Source organism: Crocuta crocuta, unplaced genomic scaffold, assembly GCF_008692635.1.
Source record: "Crocuta crocuta isolate KB4526 unplaced genomic scaffold, BGI_CrCroc_1.0 scaffold36, whole genome shotgun sequence".
In the NCBI taxonomy this organism is placed as follows: Eukaryota; Metazoa; Chordata; class Mammalia; order Carnivora; family Hyaenidae; genus Crocuta; species Crocuta crocuta.
In genome coordinates this window covers 15,748,779-15,768,217 of record NW_027532203.1, presented here as the reverse complement: position 1 = coordinate 15,768,217, position 19,439 = coordinate 15,748,779, and the positions used below count along the sequence as shown (strand labels likewise).

The window sequence follows — 19,439 nt, the reverse complement described above, 5'->3', positions numbered from 1 at the left end:
GCCATTTCGGCTCAATTATTCCCACTGAAGCCTTACAAGGAATCAGCAGCTGTGATTGCTCTATAAGGGATCAAGTATAGTTTCAAAATCCTAAACTCTCCATATAACATAAACTCTACGTTCCTGTTTCTTTACATTGCAGTTTTATAAGGATCGGATAAGGTCAGTTTGTGAAATACTCTTGCACAGTACCAGGTACATGTTTTTAACAGATAGAAGCTTCTACTAGAAAGGCAACCCTGAAACATGATAGATGTGACTGATATTTGGGGACAAGAGAACACTTGTGTGGTATAGAACAGTGGCTAACAAATCCAGTCCAAAGGGAGGTGCTAAGTTTTCACCAACCAACTATAAAAAGAATAGTGTGAAGTTCCTGTAAAAATATTTTTCATAAACTTATTCAAACTAATGGGCTATTATTTTCCTTTATTCTCATGTTTTTCATCCTTTTAGGACCAAAAGGTCTTTTACGAAATAATGGTAATACATGATAGCTTTTTAAAATATCATGGTTGGCCAAATAAAGTTGTCAACTGTGTATCAGTCTGCTCAGCCTTTTTAAGAACATTTTACTGGTACGTAAGACACAAGACTGGGAATGTGATACTGTTAGAAGGCGCTAAGGCCTTGAAGGCCAGCAATTCTTAGGAAGGTGGGTTTCCATGAACTGGGATGACTGAGGAGAACTTTACAAAACTTTCCATACTCAGCCTCTAAGAGTATTGAATGAACTAGAAGTTTGGTGGCTACAGAAAAAAATGAGAGAGTAAAGCAAGAAAGAGGAAGACGTGGGATGCCACGTAGGATCTTTCCACGTGAGATTGGAAAGATCCTAATCCAGGAGCGAATGTAAGTCCTGAGCGCCGCCCCTGTGTACCAGGCCTCGGCAATAAGTCGTCAGGAAAGGAAGTGCATAGCGAGGAAAAAGTAGGAACTCTGGGAGAGCAATGCTTGTGGTGAAAGGAAACACAACCATACTAGTCGTTCCCTCTCATCTATGGGTGATATGCCCCGAGACCCACAGTGGGTGCCTGCAACAGTGGATAGCTCTGAACCCTATAGATACTATTTTTTCCTACATGTGCGTACCTATGTTTAATTTATAAATTAGAGTAAGAGATTAATAATGAAACAGAACAATTTTACTGTGGCAAGTTGTGAATGTGATTTCTCAAAATATCTTATTTAAATTTTTTTAATGTTAACTTTTGCCAGAGAGAGAGAGATAAAGAGTCAGAGCGTGAGCTGGGGAGGGGCAGAGAGAGGGAGGCACAGAATCCAAAGCAGGCTCCAGGCTCTGAGCTGCCAGCGGGGCTTGAACTCAGCAACAGAGATCATGACCTGATCAGAAACCAAGAATCAGACGCTTAACTGAGTCACCCAAGCACCCCTCAAGATATCTTTTTTTTTTTTAATGTTTTTTTATTTCTAGGAGAGAGAGAGACAGCGTGAGTAGCGGAGGGTCAGAGACAGGGGGAGTCACAGACTCTGAAACAGGCTCCAGGCTCTGAGCTGGCTGTCAGCACAGAGCCCGACGCGGGGCTTGAACCCACGAACCGCGAGATCATGACCTGAGCAAAAGTCAGAGGCTTAACTGACTAAGCCACCCAGGCGCCCCACCCCTCAAGATACCTTATTGTACTGTGCTTACCCTTGTGACGATGTGAGTGCAAACACTGAAGTGAGGGGTGGGACTACTGCAGCACATACGGTACCCAGTGGAGAGTTCCTGTATGCTCATCGTATTAGTGTCCCAGATAGCAGAAGGCACTCTTCAAATAACACAGTAATCCACAGGCAGTAGTTAAGAGATGCTATCACCCCTATCAGGCCCAAAAGGACAAGGTGAGGGAGCAGTTAATGGCAAACTGAAAATGTGCAGTTGGTTGATGTGAGGTGCGGGGACTTTTTACTGAGGAATGTAACTGACCTGAAGAGGCCCTGAAGGGAGACAGCCAAGGGAATAAATACCCGGACCTCCCTCCTTTCCCCTTTCCCTTCCCCCTGCTGTAGATCTCCACTGGCTAAACCCAACAGAATCTTAGGGGCCGGGAGAGTCTGTTGCGGTAGTCCATATGGTTTCCTGGGCAGCAGAGTAGGACAAAGGCAGCAGACTTGGAGGGGCAAAGGTTAGACACCTGGCGCACTCACAATGATATAAATGCTAATGACAACCCAAATTTAAAAAACGAATTAGGAGGATGTGTGGGAGAAGTGGTGGGACTTACAGTGTAAGTTAGCTAGATCTTAGCCATGGCAGAAGTCAGGAAGAGTTAATAACTCCAAAAATAGCAGTATGTATGTATTATTTATCGATATGGAGATATACAGAAGACCAACAACAGCTAAATGAGTAATGCCTTTGAGGACTAAGGGAATATGGACATTATCCACCTTGCAAGATTATGATGTTTAAAAAGTGATATATTTAATAAAAACAAATTAAGGGGGTGTCTGGCTGGCTCTGTCATTTGAGCATCCGAATTTGGCTCAGGTCCTGATCTCCAGTTCAGGAGTTTGAGCTGAGCCCAGCATCGGGCTCTTGGCCTGCTTGGGATCCTCCATCTCCCTCTCTCTGCCCCCCCACTCCAACCCCGCCACTTGCATGTGCACTCTCTCAAAAGTAAAACAGTAAAAAAAAAATTAAGGAAGTTGCTAGGAAGCTACACAAAAAACATCTGTTGAACTGGAATAAAGGTAGAGAAAGAACATTTACTTTTCACTTAACTTGCTCTTGAATTTTTACTACATTTTTTTATTTTTTTAAGATTTTAAATAATCTCCACACCCAACGTGGGGCTTGAATCCACAACCCTAAGATCAAGAGATGCACGCTCCACCGACTGAGCCAGCCAAGCACCGCTACATCCATTTTTATAATAGTTTTTATACCTTAAAAAAACCTAATCGGAGTGGTCCTGTGCAAAAAACCAGATCAACTGAACATAGTTGTCAAAGGGGACTTACCTTATCCTTCAGCCGGGTTGGAACAGAAAAACTGAAAGCTACTGATTTGTATCAAATGAAGTCCAGGGTGAATCGGTGCCTTGACTGGACCCACAGCTTAACGGAGCCTCGGTGAGGACTAAGGACTTCGAGAGGAGTCCCTTCTAGCTTCTCCTTCTGAACTCACAGGGAATACACACATACGCTATAAAGATAGAGCCCATCACCTTTGACTATTGATACATCCCTACGCTGATGCGAAAAAGCCCAGGGATGAAAGACGACGTGGAGACCCAGACAAGCGAAGGACTGCCCAGTACCCTGTTAAAAACCACTCCATTTTGGAGTGTCCTGTAATGCAACAGTAGCGGGTACAATCTACTCTTTAAAAAAAAAGATTGTTGTTTCATAACTATACAGATGCTATCACCCCATAATTCTGCTTTCTGATGTGGTACAAAATGTCCCTTTTAAATACTTCAACTTTTATCAGTACCATGCTTTAACCAGCTGAGCTACCCGGCCAACCCGCTAAATATTGAAACTTTAAAAGAAACAAACCACCACACGCTGAACAGAATATTTAATATACTTCACAAGAATAGAAGGAATGCAACAAGGATTAGAATTAGTGTACGTTAGATATTTCTGTAAAAGGTATTCCATTTTCCAAAGGCGCTTCCCCAATTTCCCTGTCTTTTCTATTCTCCTCAGAGCCATAAGCAGTGACTACTCTCCTGAGTAAGCTTCTCCGTTGTATTAGACAGTAATTATTATCTTTCAAGCCCTCATCACCCCTCCAAACCCTTTCCTTTCCCTGCACAGTCTCACTGCACCGTTTCACAGTAACATTGCACTCTGCTCAAATTCAAAGAGCCTGAACAAAAGCTAGAGGCCCAAGGATTTCTGAGGACTGATTTAGTAGCAAAGTCTACTGGCAAAACACTTTTATTTATTCATAACTGTAATAGTAGAAATTAAAGCTACTTAATGAAAAAGGAACTCAGGAATGAAATCATTAAATATAACTAAACACATCTTAAATACAGACAGCATGTATTTCCTGATTAGCATCAGGTTAAGTATCTAAGTTATCTACCCGGAATCCTGGTCTCAGAGAAAAAGGTCAGAGACAATTACAAGCAAGGTGCTTCATATGATCAGGTCCATTTTTAAAACAATGAGATCCTCTGGAACAATCACTTTAGTCTTTCTTATTATCCGAGATTTCCACTGGTCCTTTAGTTGGTAATCCATTTATGTCTGAGCCCTAAAATAAAAAAAACGTTTTAGATATTATTACAACATAAAGACACTCGTTATAAGAGGTCTTCTCTTTAAAAACAGATAAACTTCAGAATGAAAAACCTCTGGTTCTAGAAATGTGCTGGGTAGTTGAATTATTGCAGAACATAGTTGAAGTCGAGCTTAAGAAGCACCAATGCTAAAAACAGAGTTGTCCAAATACTCATTTTAAAAAATAACTTTTTTTTTAATTGTTTATTGGGGTGGGAGGGGCCGGGAGAGCAGAGAGGGAGAAACGGAGAATCTGAAGCAGGCTTTGAGCTGTCAGTGCAGAGTCCGACTCAGGGCTTGAACTCACAAACTGTGAGATCATGACTTGAGCCAAAGTCAGACACTCAACTGAGCCAACCAGGTGCCGTGTGTGTGTGTGTGTGTGTGTTTAAATTTCTATGATCCTTCCAACTAAATCTCTTACCAAAGTTTTTAATCAATGAAACTGGCATATTTTAATATCATCTCTTCCCATCCATTAGCTATTTACTATTATTACCTGCTAAGAAATATTGGTTACTATCATGGCTTAAAAACAAGGCACAAATGCACTGATTAGAAGTCCAGTTTAAAACCTTAGTTCAAACCAAAAGTCAGTTACTTAAAAAACACACCCCAAACCCCTTATTTTAAAAAAAGAAATTAAGACCCATTAAGGATGGGGCTCCTGGGTGGCTCAGTCGGTTAAGTGTCCGACTCGACTCAGGTCATGATCTCGAGCCCCGTGTTGGGCTCTGTGCTGACAGCTTGGAGCCTGAAGCCTGCTTCAGATTCTATGTCTCCCTCTCTCTCTGCTCCTCCTCTACTCACACTCTCTCTCTCTCAAAAATAAACATTAAAAAAAAAAAAGGCACATTAAGGAAGCCTCTGGTTCCAAGAACTTGCCTTTTCAAGGCCAAGTATTTTACCTTGACTGTAGCACCCCCCTCACCTGCCCTTATTCAAGGTATTTTAATGTTCGTACCTTGCAGTCTACTTGGCCCTTGTTTTTATCGTGGGATTCTTGAAGAGCTTTTCCAGGCCACATGCGACTAACAAAGGGGGAGAGCAGAGGATATATGTATGGCTCCAGGAACTTTTTGTAGATCCAGAGCAGAACCGGAATGACGATGCAAGGGATGCACACCATCCTTCCAGGCTGGGGTCCCGAACCGCTGGCGCACGTGAAAACACAAATTAGGTTAGCAGAGATGAATGACTCAAGGAAGCTACCTAGATTAAGATACTGGAAAGGACCATTTCTACATTAAAGGAAAAACTTAGATCATTAATTAGCTAAAAGCACAGGTCTATTCAATAAAATGCTATACTTTCTGTAAAGGAGTAAGAGGTGTAGACATAAAATTAATAGTGAGGCTCCTGCCTCCAAACCTCTCCAATCACTGCTTCCCAACCATAAATTTGAGGATAAAGGAAAGACACCCATTATTTGCTGGTTATGAGGCAGTTAAGCCCTTTGCATTTATTAACTCATGTAATCCTCAAAAAATTCCAGTGAGATTTGGATATCCTTGCCATTTCTGTTTATAGACAAAGAAAAGAAGATTCAAAGACATGGAACATTAATCATGACTTCTATTCCAGTTTGGTGGGCATTAACTCCCAGGGCCTAATCATCTTCAGAAGCTGAGAATATTGACTAGCTAAAACTCCAAGGCTAAGGGCAAATCTTCTAACATGGAATTCACTAAGGCATCACTTTGGAAGACTACTGGGCTGCAAACCAGCCAGACTTTCCCAGGCAACAACTCTCCTTTGATACATTTGCCCTCTTCTTCTTCTTCTTTTAATATTTATTTATTTTTGAGAGAGAGTGAGAGAGAGAGAGAGAGCATGAACAGGGGAGGGGCAGAGAGAGAGGGAGACAAAGAAACTGAAGCAGTTTCCAGGCCCAGAGCTGTCAGCATAGAGCCCGAAGCGGGGCTTGAACTCACAAACGTAAAGATAATGACCTGAGCTGAAGTCAGACACTTAACTGAGTCACCCAGGTGCCCCTGCCTGTTTCTTTTTAATGGCATTAAGGTGTACTGAGAAATTAAAAAAACAAAAAACTATGTGGTATTATTATTGTTATAAGTCAATTGTCCCTTTCAAAAAATTAACACCTCTAATTTCCTTGATGATTAGAAATCATCTTGGAATTTCTCAAAATCAGCAATATCTTGAATAAGAACCAATGCTACTTCCACAGTATACTACTGAACCAAAGATCTTTTAAATTCACAAGTTTTTAATCCCTTAAATAGGCCTGAAAAACTAAGAAAGCTTCAGAACACTGCAAAAAGCTAATTAATTCAGGATGTTAAAATTTCCTATTTTGGGGGTGCCTGGGTGGCTCAGTTGGTTAAACATCCCCTGATTTCAGTTCAGGTCATGATTTCAGGGTTTGCTGCCTCTGCACGGAGAGCTCGGAGCCTGCATGGGATTCTCTCTCTCCCTCTCTGTCCCTCCCCCACCCGTACTCGCTTTCACTCTCTCAAAATAAATAAACCTAAAAAAAACTTACTTCAAAATATTGTCAGTCAAATAGTACTTGATGTTAAATGAATCAGCACTATGACTACACTAAGGTGATTTAAGAATTATTCACGATACAAGTAAGCAGCGGTATAGACAACCCAATCTGAATGTAGCTTTGAAATGAATTACAAGACCTATAAACAAGTAAACATATAAATGTACATCAAGGAACAATCTACTATGTTACAAAGGATTCATAGCTGGATTCTTTAAGACAGTCCCCTGGTCAAATTTAAGTAACATTATAAGAATTTACCAAACTATTTTGTTCCAAAATTTTAAAGAACATTTTCTGATGAAAAAGCCCAAACCGAGCAGTGAGTCTTTTTCAGCGTTTTCCAAGGAAATCATTATTTTTGGCCACAGACATTCTGAATTTGATCTGAAGAGACTTTGGAGGTGATGTGGTTTAGGTCTTGCACTCTTACACCACGGTCCAGTAATCAAAGCCGACTGGCAGGCTGGTCCACCTGCTTTTCACCACTTTCCAATTGGTGTCCTTGGGCAAAGTATGCAAGGAGTCTGATCTTGATTCCCTCCAGTGGAAAATGAAGACAACAGCCTAGCTCACAGGGACCAGGTGGAATAGATACATATGTTAAAAACAAACACAGGGGTGCCTGGGTGGTGCAGTCGGTTAAGCCTCCAACTTTGGCTCAGGTCATGATCTCAGGGTTCGTAGGTTCAAGGCCCATGTCAGGCTCTGTGCTGACAGCCAGCTCAGAGCCTGGCGCCTGCTTTTGGTTCTGTGTCTCCCTCTCGCTCTCTCTGACCCTCCCCTGCTCATGCTGTCTCTCTCTCTCTCTCAGAAATAAATGTATATATTTGTTAAAAAACAAAAAACAAATGCAAAGTCCAGAAGAGTGTGTGCAAGGGTTAAGTTCGTTCTAAGTGTTGTTACCACAAAACCCCCAAAACAGAACACCCCCCCCCCAAGAAAAAAAACAGATCCAAAAGCTGCAATCGGTCCAAAGTCCATACAGAGGTAAATAATAACTAGAGTTGGTTAAGATTAGAATTCCCAATTCTGGTTTCCTAGCTCAATTCACTTGCCTTTTCCCCTAACAAAAATACAATGATAGAGTTACTCCCCTCCTACCAAGCCTTCAAAACCAACTTAAACCCTTGGAAACAACTGACAGTGTAGGTTTTTAATAACCAGCACTCCATTCATTTCTACCTACTCCTAACTATTGTTTTAAACAAACTCTCAAGAACAAGTACTACCAATCACTTATGTCATAAGCATGGCTTTTATAAAACTTTTTCGCTCTCTTCATAATGAAATTACTGTATTTTCTCTCTTAATCCTCATGACTCTGAGGAACTTCATACATGCAGAAACTGTGCCTTAGGAAGGTCTAGAAGACGGCTATGACAAATTGATAAAATGATTATCATTTTACTCTCTCGCCAAGCGGGTACGCGGATATTACAACAAAGTGAGCAGAATGCGTTTAAACTGTCGGAGGAGAGGAATTCTCTTTGGTCCAAGACAGTGGACTACAGAGGAAAAGGCTGTTAGAAATCCGGCAGGTACCGTAGCGGAACGCCACCTCCCTTCCAGTAATCCAGGCGGGCACATCATTTTACGGGACAGGTTAAGTCAAAGACAACGACTGAAAGGACAGGAGAGTATAAGAGCGAACGATGAAGATGATCAGAGAGCGAAGTAAAGCCGACACCGCAGGCCAAGGAAGAGGATAAACGGACGAGAAGAAGGGGAGAGGCGCGCCGCAGGCCCGGAGGGGGCGGCCGCGCACGGAGGAGGTAACGGCGAGGGGAGCACGGGCGGCAGGGGCGNGGCGCCGCTCACCCGCGTCCACCGGGTCCGAGTGGAAATGTCTGCACTTCCGGAGGGAGGGACGTGCTGCTGCCGAGCCAATGAGCACCGCAAAAGGGGCCGACAAAGGCGCGCCTGCGTGAGGCTGAGCACGCACAGACGTAGCCGTGACGCCCAGGCGGACGCGCCGGCACTGAAAGCGCGAAGCCCGCGGACAGGGGGCGGGGGTTGCCGCTCCGGATACTAACCCTAACCAAACCCAAAACCTTGATTCGGGAAAGACGGCCGGTGCCAGTGCCTCACCACCATAGGGAAGGTCACTCCACTAGGGTGTGAGGGCCAGGCTGTCACCTAACGCCCATTGCGGCTAGGCTATTCACTGTGCCAGTTAAAAGGGTCGGAAATTCACGGGCAGGGAATTAGCATGAAGTTCAGTTTTAAGTGCTTACTTCAAGGCCCTCAGAGACTGCTGGGAACGACTGCACAGAGCACGACGGCTCAAGTTTATCTAGGAACTTCACTCTTGGTATAGGCCCCAGTAACGACAACAAGCCCACTTTTTGTATGAAACGTCCAGAAGAGGCAAATCTACAGATCTCCACATTGTTGCTCAGGGCTGAATTGGGTAAGGTTCCTCTTGGGGTAATGAAAATGTCCAAAAATTTGCCTGGTGACAGATGTGTAACTGAGTAAAAATCATCAACGTAATCGTAACTAGGTGAATCGTGTCTCATTAAAAGTGGTTGGAAAAAAATTCAGGAATACCCCCGTAGTCAAAAGTCCATTTTATGCAAAGTAGCACCAAGAAATTTGAAACAGCATGTTTCTGAAACAAAATTAGTGTCACAGGGCTGACAGAATGCTTCTAATTCAATCAGAAGAAAACCCATTTGATCCTTTTATGAGGATACTTGAAATATGTTTAATAATAAAGACAAGGGGAGCCTGGGTGGCTCAGTTGATTAAGCATCCAACTTCGGCTCAAGTCATGATCTCATAGTTCATGGGTTTGAGCCCCGTATCTGGCTCTGCACTGACAGCCAGCTCAGAGATTGGAGCCTGTCTTTGGGTTCTGTAACTCCCTCTCTCTCTGACCCTCCCCTGCTCACGCTGTCTCTCTCTCAAAAATAAATAAAACAAAAATAAAAAGACAATAAGCATTCTGTTTTTACTTTTATTTGCATGTACTTTATGCAGAATTTACTCCCGGGCCATAAGTTTTTGTTTCTTCAGTTTCTTCTGGGATATCTGGGGAAAGAAAAAGAAAAAAAAAAAAAGAAAGTCTATTACAAGTTTCCTGGAGAAATTTGCACAACATCTTAAAAGGAGCAGGGTAAAGGGAGGGAGTCCTCTGGCAGAGAGAAATGGCATGGGGGGAGAGAGGCAGGAGGAAACAAGAGTCAGCAGGGGTGTCTGTGCTGAAGACTGGAGGCAGGATCTTAACTGAAATGTGATCATTTACTGAAAACAAGATTAGCTTGGGTAGGTGGGGGAGGAAGAAGGGCCCTTTTTTGCACAAATTGCATTTAAAGTTGCTATGGAAGTGCAGGTGGGGCCATCAGCAAGCAAATATATATACAGTGCCAATATTCAGATATACAAGCCAGTATCATACACAAAACTGATCGATGACTAGGTAAAGTTAAGTAATTTACCTTTTTCTTCTGTGCAACTTCCTCTTCTGGTTTAGGAACAATCTGCTCTTTTTCAGTGAGGATCATCTCAATGTGGCAGGGAGAGCTCATGTATGGGTTAATCCGACCATGAGCCCTGTAAGTTCTACGCCGCATCTTGGGGGCTTTGTTCACCTGGATGTGCTCGATGACCAGAGAATCTACATCTAAACCCTGGGAAAACAGTAAAGAGAACAAAATCAAATTGACAGCTTTATCTCAACACCACAAACCCTACCATTGGATAATCAAGACCCCATCTTTGCAAAGCAAACATTGACTTTAAATAACCAATCTAGGGGGCGCATGGGTGGCTCAGTCAGTTAAGCTTCTCAATTCGGCTCGCGCTCAGGTCATGATCTCCCAGTGCATCGGTTCAAGCCCTGCATCCGACTCTGCTGACAGCTAGCTCAGAGCCTGGAGCCTGCTTCAGATTATGTATCTCCCTCTCTCTCTGACCCTCCCCTGCTCACGCGGTCTCTCTCAGAAATAAATAAAAAACATTAAAAAATTAAAAAAAAAAAAAAAAAGCTGATCTGTCAAACATCTGTTTGCTTTCATCTTTATTCTAAGGGTCCTTGCTTAATCTAAACAACTATCAAAACTCAATGCTGCATGTAGCTTGTAAGTGGCCTCCCTAAAAATCATTAAGGGTAGTGTCAATTTCTAAGCCTTGATGAAAAACAGGATTTGGTCAGCGCGGTTTAAGAGCTTGAAGGGTTACAGCCAGATCTACATTAACTCCAGTTCTGGCCTGAATTTCCAAATGCAAATACATTCCAAATGTAAAGGACAATGCTCAAACTAAATAAACCTGAGCTTTGTTGACTACATTCACAGTTTTTTAAAATCAGAAATTTTAACATGCCTCTCCATTACAAGTGTAGTAAACAAACCACATTAACTATTACTAATGCAATCATTTTGGTAACTATTTGTTCCTTTGTAATACTACGAATTCTAGTGTTTGTATTTACAAGTATTCTGTGAAGTTCACAAATCATAGTACCCAAAAAGGTCTAGGCCAAGGGTACCAAAAGGCTTATAAGCCCTTGAGGAAAATACAGGAGAAAATGTTTCTTTGCTTTGCACTGAGGTAATAGAGGAAAATAGGCTTGAAGCCCATGCTTCTGAAGATCTTCAAAGACAAAACTTTGGGTCTTCTGGAAATTTGGGCAGTAGAGATTTAAAAAAATTAATGGGAAATTTCAGTTACTGAGAAAACAAGATAGTCAAAGAAACAAATCAGGACAATAGCAACAATAAATGAATAACCATCCAAGTTGTATGCATAGAAAGATGCTGACTTCAGCTCAGGTCATGATCTCAGTGTGTGAGTTCGCCCTACATCTGGCTCTGGGCTGTCAGCACAGAGCCCCTTCAGATCCTCTGCCCCTCCCCCACATGTGCACACTCTCTCTCTCTCAATAAATAAGATGGTACCTTAAGTTCAGCATTACTCTCTGCATTTTTAAGCATGTGCAGTAAAAATTCAGCACTCTTTTTGGGCCACCGACCCTGTGTCCAGCCCCACTGTTTGGCCTGAAAAGAATCCAAGAGAGGCTATGTTAGTCATTTCCCCTTATTTTAATTAGTGTTATAACCAACATCTTTTTAAAGTCCAACATCCAGGTTGCTCAGAACAAAGTTTTTTTTCATGGTTAATCCAAAGGTGTCCTAAGATAGTCATCACAGCAACCAGAAAAAAACCTGATTCAAGGCAGATCCTAACCCCAACCAATCACTTTCCATTACAAAGTCATTTCAGATAGCAACTCTGAGCTCTTACCTGGGCACACCTACCAACTCCACCATTGTAGCGTCGGAATGGAACACATTGCTTCTGCAAAGTGACATCTTTAAGATACTTGGTGGCTTTTCGGATATGCATACCCTTGATGGCCTGGGCAGTTTCACGTGTGTTCTAAGTATATACAATATAAACTGTGACTCAACGATGTGAAAAGATAACAATTTTTTAAAGTAAACATTCAATTCTGTTTTTCAAAATGTTAACATATGTTGACAAAAAACTTCCTGTTCTTTAAAGGGGAGGTAATAGGAGAAAAACATATGTGAATATTAAAAGTCAGGGAGACTTGGTTGGAAGTTAGGAAAAAAGGAATCCCAAATTTCTATTAAGTATAATAGGTTTTATTTTATCTAAAGAAATTTTTTTTAGGGGTGCCTGGGTGGCTCAGTCTTTGTTTCAGCCCAGGTCATGATCTCATGGTTTTTGAGTTCCAGCCCCACATTGGGCTCTGGGCTGACAGTGCGGAGCCTCCTTGAAATTCTCTCTCTGCCTCTCCCTCCCTCACTCTCTCTCAAAAATACTTTAAGGTTCCAGGCTCTGAGCTGTCAGCACAGAGCCCAATGTGGGGCCTGAACCCGGGAACTAAGACATCATGGCATGACCCAAAGTCAGGACACTGACTGAACCACCCAGGCGCCCCCCCCCCCACTATGTTTTAATTCCACAGTCTTGTTACCATGTAAGTGTCCTGTATCTTGATCTCTACACCAAGTTCTCCAGTACCTCTCTGGCAATCTCCCACAATTCCACAAATCTAAAAGTGCTCATTATACAAATGATCATTACAGACTCAATGTCTCCAAGGTGACTGCTCAGAACTGATTCATTTTCATGGCAAATCCAAAGGTGTCCTAAGAAACGCATCACTGCAGCCACCTCTTTAGAAAGGTAAATAACACAACGTGTTTTTTAAACACAACCCTTTCAGAACACAGAAGAGGATTCACGTACCTTAAAGTGAACACGAAGATTTGAACCTCTTGATTTACATGCTAAAGAACAATAATAAAAAAGCTCTGGTTAATTTGGGGGATCGTATTGTTCCTCTTTACCCCCATATCAGGAATTGAGATCTCCTGTTCACTTACATTTTGTCGGGTTTTCCGGGTCAAGTGAATAGCGAACCATTTTCAGAGATCACCTGGAAGGGAGCAGGAGGTAAATGTCAACACACATTTACAGTCACCGATGCAGTTTAAGTAAATGCTACCGACAGCCGCTCAGAAAATAGTTGTTTTCATGGTTAATCCAAAGGTGTCCTAAGAAATGCCATCATCGCAGCCATCCTTTTCTCCAGAGCTTTCTTCCCCGCTGTATTTAGTAGGCACTCGGACCCCATGGGCCCTTTTACTCTCCGAAGGAAAACGTGGCCAGTCTCCATCCCACTCTGGATCCCGCAAGGGTATAAGGCTTCTACCTATCGGCAGCGCAGAACGCTCCCTCCCCATGGAAGGTAAATGCCGTCTTCCCAAGTGCTTTTGGGCTACTGCATTAAGCACCATCGAACTCATCCCAACGGGTAAAGCCTCAATCAACGCAACTTCACTTTTATTCCCCCAAAATTCTACCGTTGCAGACGCACACGCGCCGCGTCTCGACCAGCACTCACCTCAAGACACTGACTCTCGGGAGTCGGAAACGGCAGACTACAGGCCGCCGGTACCCATTCCACCCCCATTCCCGCCCATCCCGGCCTTCTTCTCGGACACGTCCCCCTGCACAAAGTGACAACGCTTTCAGCGAAGATTCAGTAGCCCCAGGAGCCTTCCTCCCGGGGGCACGGACATCGGCAACACCGAGGCCAGGATGGCGGCGATAACTGAAGGATTGAGCTCTCAGAGAGAGATTCCAAACAGTCACTCACCTCAGGCCGCTCACGGGAAGAGGAAGAGCGGTGGCTCCTGGGAGAATTCATGCAAAGGCGATCTCTCGCGAGATTTCCAACCTGAAGAACGTGATTTGAAGAGAGGCGGAGCGCTATGGGAAAGGGACTGTGAGACATATTTTAGAAGATCTGGAAACGAATTGCCGTCTTAGGGAGTGTCTCAAAATTCTCCTTTTTTGGTATCCAGAAATAAAGTTCTGGATTTTAAATATCAATCAATTAAAAACAAGTCTGTAATTCTAGCACAGGATCACGTATTATTAGATATAGATGAGACATTTCTTCATCAACATTTGTTAGATTTGATTATGTGATCACCAACCCCTAAAAGTGGTAGGTAAATGGACAGTTAAGAAGATGCAAAGGATGGGATGTAATTATGGTAATCAGAAAATTCTCCGGAGGGGAATATCACCTAATCAGTTGTACTGAATAGTGCCACTTCTAGGTCTTCTTCTGATGCAGAAAAACCCTTGGGCACTATCCTCTCTTTCTTCTTCACCCAAGTCATCTATCTGGTTATTCCCTCTCAGCCATTGGTGGTGTTAGCACTTAGCTTTGGGTCTTCTATTTGAAAACGCCTTCACTCCAGGCAAATTTGAACTGTAAGTGAAAGAACTCTGGATAATTCTGTAAGAAGTCTTGGTTCCTTGACCTCAATTCCAGGGACCTCAATCCTAGGTCCCTCTCCTAGAATCCACTCCCATTGCCAGATGATGGATTCCACCGTCTTTCCTCAGTAACTCCCATCCCTCACATGGCTTCCAGCAGAGGCTGACAACACCCAAACTAAGGTTTCCACTGCACATCTCTTGCCTGACATAGCCCCAACTATCAAACAACTCTCTGGACATATTTCCCAGCAGGTCTGGGAGTCAAATACTTGAAACCTAAAGTGCCCTTATCGTTCAAGTCTCCTGGAATTATATCTTTTTTTAAAATTTTTTTAATGTTTTATTTATTTCTAGGAGAGAGAGAGAGAGAGAGAGCATGAGCAGGGGAGGGTCAGAGAGAGAGGGAGTCACAGACTCTGAAACAGGCTCCAGGCTCTGAGCTGGCAGTCAGCACAGAGCCCGACGCGGGGCTCGAACCCACGAACCGCGAGCTCATGACCTAAGCGAAAGTCGGACGCTTAACCGACTAAGCCACCCAGGCGCCCCAGTTTTGCCTTTTCAAGAGTATCATGTAAGCGGAATCATACAGTATGCAGTGTTTTGCATCTGGCTTCTTTCATTTAGAACAATGCTTTTGAAATTCACTTAGACTGTGTCAGTCTAAGTTGCATGTATCAGTAAGTCATTCCTTTTTGTTACTGAATAGAATTCCATTCAACAGCTATATCACAATTTATCAGTTCAGCAGCAGACAGACATTTGTGTTGTTTCAGGTTTTTGGCTCTGATGAATATAACTGTTGTGAACATCTGAGTGCAGATTTTTGTGTGGATGTGTGTTTTCATTTATCTCATGCAGATACCTAGGAGTGAAATTACTTGGTTACATATTCAATTCATGTTGAATTTTTTAAGAAACTGTTTGCCATTGTGCCTGTACATTTTTGATATTCCCACCGGCAGTGTATGAGGGTTCCAGTTTCTTTATGTCCTTGCCCAAACTTGGTATTGGCTGTCTTTTTAATTATTGTCATTGTAATGGCCATGTAGTGGGATATCATTGTCGTTTTGATTGCATTTCCCTAAAATCTAATGATGTTGAGCATCTTTTCACATGCTTATTTGACATTCAGCTTTCTGAAGTATGTGTTCAAATCTTTTGGCCATTTTAAAATGGATTATTTGTCTTCTTATTGAGCTGTAAGAGTTATTTATTCATGCTGGATACAAGTGCTTTATCAGCTTTGCAAATATGTCCTCCCTGGTTCTGACTTGTGTTTATTTTCTTAATAATGCCTAACAAAGTGCAAAAGTTAAAATTATTTCCTCCTTTTTTAAAAAAAAGTGTTTATTTTAGAGAGGTAGGGGGAGAGGGGCAGAGGGAGACAAAGAATCCTAAGCAGGCTCCCTGATCAGCATGGAGCCTGACACCGGTCTCCATCCCTCAACTCTGGGATTATGACCTGAGGTGAAATCAAGAGTAGGACACTCAACTGATTGAGCCACCCAGACACCCCACAAAAGTTTTAAATTTTAATGAAGTCCAATGTATTGATTAAAAAAAATTGTGAGTTTGGTATTGTATCTCAGAAATCCTTGCCTATCCCAAGGTAATTATTTCTTTCCCATGTTTTCTAAACTCAACTCAACTCAACTAAAACAAAAAGTTTTAGTTCTTACATTTGGGTTGAATTAATTTTTGTAACTCAATTTCATTTGAAGTAAGGCTCTAAATTAATCTTTTTTCATGTGTATATTCAATTTTTCCAGCACCATTTGTTGAGAACACAGTCTTTCTTTATTGAACTGCTGTGGCACTTCTGTTGAAAATCAATTGATGGGAAAGAGGAGGATTTCTGTCCCATTGATCTATTTGATTATCTTTGTAACAACATGTCACTGTCATGTAACTTTAAAGCCAACTTGAAATCAACTAGCACATGTTTTCCAACTTTATTCTTTTTCGAAGTTGTTTTGGCTTTTCATATAAATTTTAGGATCAGCTTGTTAATTTTTACAAAAAGGCTGCTGGGATTTTGATACGGATTGAATTGAAGAGGTAATTAAAGTAAATTGAGTTTGTATAGATGATCAGTATGAGGCCTCAGAAGAACCTGGACACCTTGATCTTGGACTTCTAGCTTCTAGAACTGTAAGAAAATGAATTTCTGTTTAACCTTGCTCATCTGTGGTACTTTATTATGAAAGCCCAGGCATACCAATATACCTTCCCTCCCCAGTAACTCCCAGTTCCCTACTTCCAAGGCTTCCATCAATACCAGTATTATATCCTCCAGAAAAATTCTGTGAATTACAAACCCTCCCAAAAATAGTATATTGTATACAATCTTTTGCATCTTGCTTTATGTTTATCTTTGTTTATTTGAGAGAGAGAGAGAGAGCACAGGCAGGGCGTGGGTGGGTACAGAGAGAGGGAGACACAGAATTTGAAGCAGGCTCCAGGCTCTGAGCTGTCAGCACTGAGCCAGACACAGGGCTCAAACCCAGGAACTGCAAGATCATGACCTGAGCTGAAGTCAAACACTTAACCAATTGAGCCACCCAGAATGACATCTCTCATACTCGGTGTTGTGACTGGATGCTCTACATATGCTACCTTCTGGAAACTCCTGAATAGATGAGGTAGATGTCCCAGACTGGGCTTCCCAGAAAGCAGAGTCCGAGATAGAGATTAAGTAGTGCTCATGGATTCAGTATTCTGGAAAGGAGACAGGACTGATCAGAGGGTCAAGTTAGGCTGTGGTGCCGTCCCAGTGAAGGTATTAGCCAGCACCTGCTCCTACCTAGGGAGCCTCTGGAGTTGGTTGTTCCTTCCAACTGGTCCCAACTTGTCCCAACTTGGGTGGGGGCTGGGCCTCTGTCCCACCCATGGATCAGTCACTGGATGTGGGCTTCTCCAGGAAGGAGATGTGAGGCAGTTGTCATCAGCTAATCCTCAGAGATGACTGAGATGACAAGGGACTGACGGTACTCCTGATGGATGGAGAAAGTCCTTCACTTCTGAGCAGAGACAAGGGAGGCACATCTCAGGGTCCACCACAGCAGGCACTATTATTTCATTTTACAGATAAGAAAAGCAAGGTTCAAAGGGACAGGGCTGGGATTTGAACCCAGATCTATGCTCCACACCTGTGTTCTTTCTCACCATCCTTGCTGCCAGTTCTGCACATTCCTGTCTTCCTGACTGCCTTCCAGTGACCTCCAGGTTTCCTGGTGACCCGTGGCTCACCGTGGCTGGCCTCACTTTCCCCTCCTGCCTCGGGGCAGCCTATCTCTTGCCTGGTTGTGAAGCTTCACTCCAGCTTTTGCAAGGCTCTCCAGGGCCGGGCTCACACTCCCACCTTCTCAGAATGCTGTCGCTTGCATTCATCAGGAGGGCCCCAATGAAAGCAGGCGGAGGAGGATTATTCTGGCTCTGAGATGCTGGGTGGACTGGGGAGGTCAGGAACCTGGGACTGGATCGTGGCAGAGCCCCAGAAAAACCAGCAGATATTCAAGCGTGAGGTCGTGAGTTCGGCAAAGGTGGAGAAGGTGGGAGTGGAACAGCAAATGCCTTTGTGCTCCTCGACCAGCACCGAAACACAACTCCCCTGAGACCTCCTATCGTCTTCTCCTTAACGGTGACCTCTGGGGCTCCACTTACCATGTTGGTCTCCAGGAAGCAGCAGGAAACAACAAACCTTCAGTCTTTCAAAGCAGTAGCCATTCTCCTCTCTGACCTGACAAGTCTAGATATCAAGTGGGCCCTGTGGGAGTTTGACAATTTGTCCAAACAACTGTTTTTAGTTGAAGCTGTAAATCTCTTGGGGAAAAAAAAAATCTGTCTGCTTGGCCATTCAGTCAGTCGGCCAGTCTTGGATTAGTCTGACCATCTTCTCAGGAAAGAATGTCCTTGGGGATTTTCAGATGAGTGAATATTCAATGTTCTGTCTTTTAGCATTGTCGCCCCCTTCCCGGCCCCTTTGTATAACACTCATAGAGGGTTGGCTCCTGGGCCCCCAGGAGAACCAAGGAGGATAGTTTTAATCCCTTGGCAGAGACTTAACTTTGCTCTCCTCATTCGAAACCTCCCTGCAGGGCTGTTTGAGCTTCACTTAGAAATGGGCTTTATTTGCCAGAAAAGGGGAATTCTTTTCATGACAATAAGGAAAATGTAATCCCTCACTCGGGGGGTTGGAGGCCTTTTCTTCTTCTCAGAGGCTGGTGGGCGGCTGCCCTCTCTGTCTTTCCTGTACCTCCCAGACCTAACACTGGGGCGGAGGGGATTCCCCTAGAGGGATACTGGCAACCAGTAACCGGGGATGGAATTCCAGTACTTCCCTGCTGGGTGTCTCAATGCAGGTTGTTTGGTTTTGCCCGGCTTTGTTCCTTCATCTGTAAAAAGGAAGATAACAATACCGTTGGACTGGGTTGCTGAGAACGTTACAAGAGGGAGTTAAAAGTGAATAGCATACAATAGATATTTGGTAAATGTTGGGCCATTCCTTCTTCCTTCCTTTCTCCTCCGAATTTATTCCTGGACATCACCTGGACATACTTTCCCCAAAGCAAAGATTTCCTCTGTGACCTTCTGCAGTGGTTTTTTCCTCTGGGCGTTCTCCGGCGTCTGTGCTCTGCTCCGTGTAACGCTGAGGCGGAGCCTACCGACTACTACCCAGGCCTCCGTGTCAGCTGACTTCTGTTTGGAGACGGTTAATGGGGAGCATGGGCGGGAGTGAGGAGGTCACGGGGGAGAGAAGTCGCGCTATTTCTTCCCAGCTCCCTCCCTGCCTTGGATCCAGGCTCTGGAGTGGCTCTATCCCTCCAAGACTAAGGCCCGGGCCAGACTGCCCCTCCCCCCAGGCTCAGATTTCCTTGGGCTCCGTTACAGTTACACCTTTCCCTGT

At 43.4% G+C, this 19,439-nt stretch overlaps 1 protein-coding gene, 2 long non-coding RNA genes and 3 other non-coding genes across 10 annotated transcripts; all 6 read right to left on the bottom strand.

The window, feature by feature from the left end:
* Positions 1–3,517: 3,517 nt before the first annotated feature.
* CUNH18orf32 (chromosome unknown C18orf32 homolog) lies at positions 3,518–8,674 on the bottom strand. The gene is made up of 3 exons (XM_077777670.1): positions 8,582–8,674; positions 5,210–5,399; positions 3,518–4,219 (listed from the first exon to the last, which is right to left on the bottom strand). Exons 2-3 carry the CDS (start codon positions 5,372–5,374, stop codon positions 4,154–4,156), a joined length of 231 nt encoding a protein of 76 aa, XP_077633796.1. The 5' UTR covers positions 5,375–5,399; positions 8,582–8,674; the 3' UTR covers positions 3,518–4,153.
* A 1,023-nt stretch (positions 8,675–9,697) lies between these two features.
* Positions 9,698–13,974, bottom strand: LOC144242689 (uncharacterized). Of its 4 annotated transcripts, none has more exons than XR_013338424.1 (6): positions 13,899–13,974; positions 13,123–13,175; positions 12,986–13,050; positions 12,011–12,145; positions 10,204–11,763; positions 9,698–9,796 (listed from the first exon to the last, which is right to left on the bottom strand). It is a non-coding gene; the product is annotated as an uncharacterized LOC144242689 (long non-coding RNA). The 4 variants fall into 4 exon arrangements; XR_013338422.1 differs by having other exon boundaries at positions 12,986–13,026; positions 13,899–13,973; XR_013338423.1 differs by lacking the exon at positions 13,899–13,974 and adding an exon at positions 13,644–13,892.
* On the bottom strand, positions 11,854–11,919 carry LOC144242766 (small nucleolar RNA SNORD58). Its single transcript, XR_013338459.1, has one exon. It is a non-coding gene; the product is annotated as a small nucleolar RNA SNORD58 (small nucleolar RNA).
* On the bottom strand, positions 12,842–12,906 carry LOC144242768 (small nucleolar RNA SNORD58). Its single transcript, XR_013338461.1, has one exon. It is a non-coding gene; the product is annotated as a small nucleolar RNA SNORD58 (small nucleolar RNA).
* Positions 13,250–13,315, bottom strand: LOC144242767 (small nucleolar RNA SNORD58). Its single transcript, XR_013338460.1, has one exon. It is a non-coding gene; the product is annotated as a small nucleolar RNA SNORD58 (small nucleolar RNA).
* A 2,547-nt stretch (positions 13,975–16,521) lies between the features above and the next one.
* On the bottom strand, positions 16,522–18,919 carry LOC144242683 (uncharacterized). Of its 2 annotated transcripts, none has more exons than XR_013338418.1 (3): positions 17,337–17,957; positions 17,150–17,251; positions 16,522–16,682 (listed from the first exon to the last, which is right to left on the bottom strand). It is a non-coding gene; the product is annotated as an uncharacterized LOC144242683 (long non-coding RNA). The 2 variants fall into 2 exon arrangements; XR_013338419.1 differs by lacking the exon at positions 16,522–16,682 and adding an exon at positions 18,197–18,919 and having other exon boundaries at positions 16,914–17,251; positions 17,337–17,553.
* Positions 18,920–19,439: the final 520 nt, after the last annotated feature.

Bases quoted from the DNA above. Each gene is read 5' to 3' on its own strand.
- CUNH18orf32 (XM_077777670.1), bottom strand. From the start codon at position 5,374: ATGGTGTGCATCCCTTGCATCGTCATTCCGGTTCTGCTCTGGATCTAC. The intron at 4,220-5,209 runs GTACGAACATTA...TTTTTATTTTAG, and splicing joins AGGGCCAAGTAGACTGCAAG to GGCTCAGACATAAATGGATT.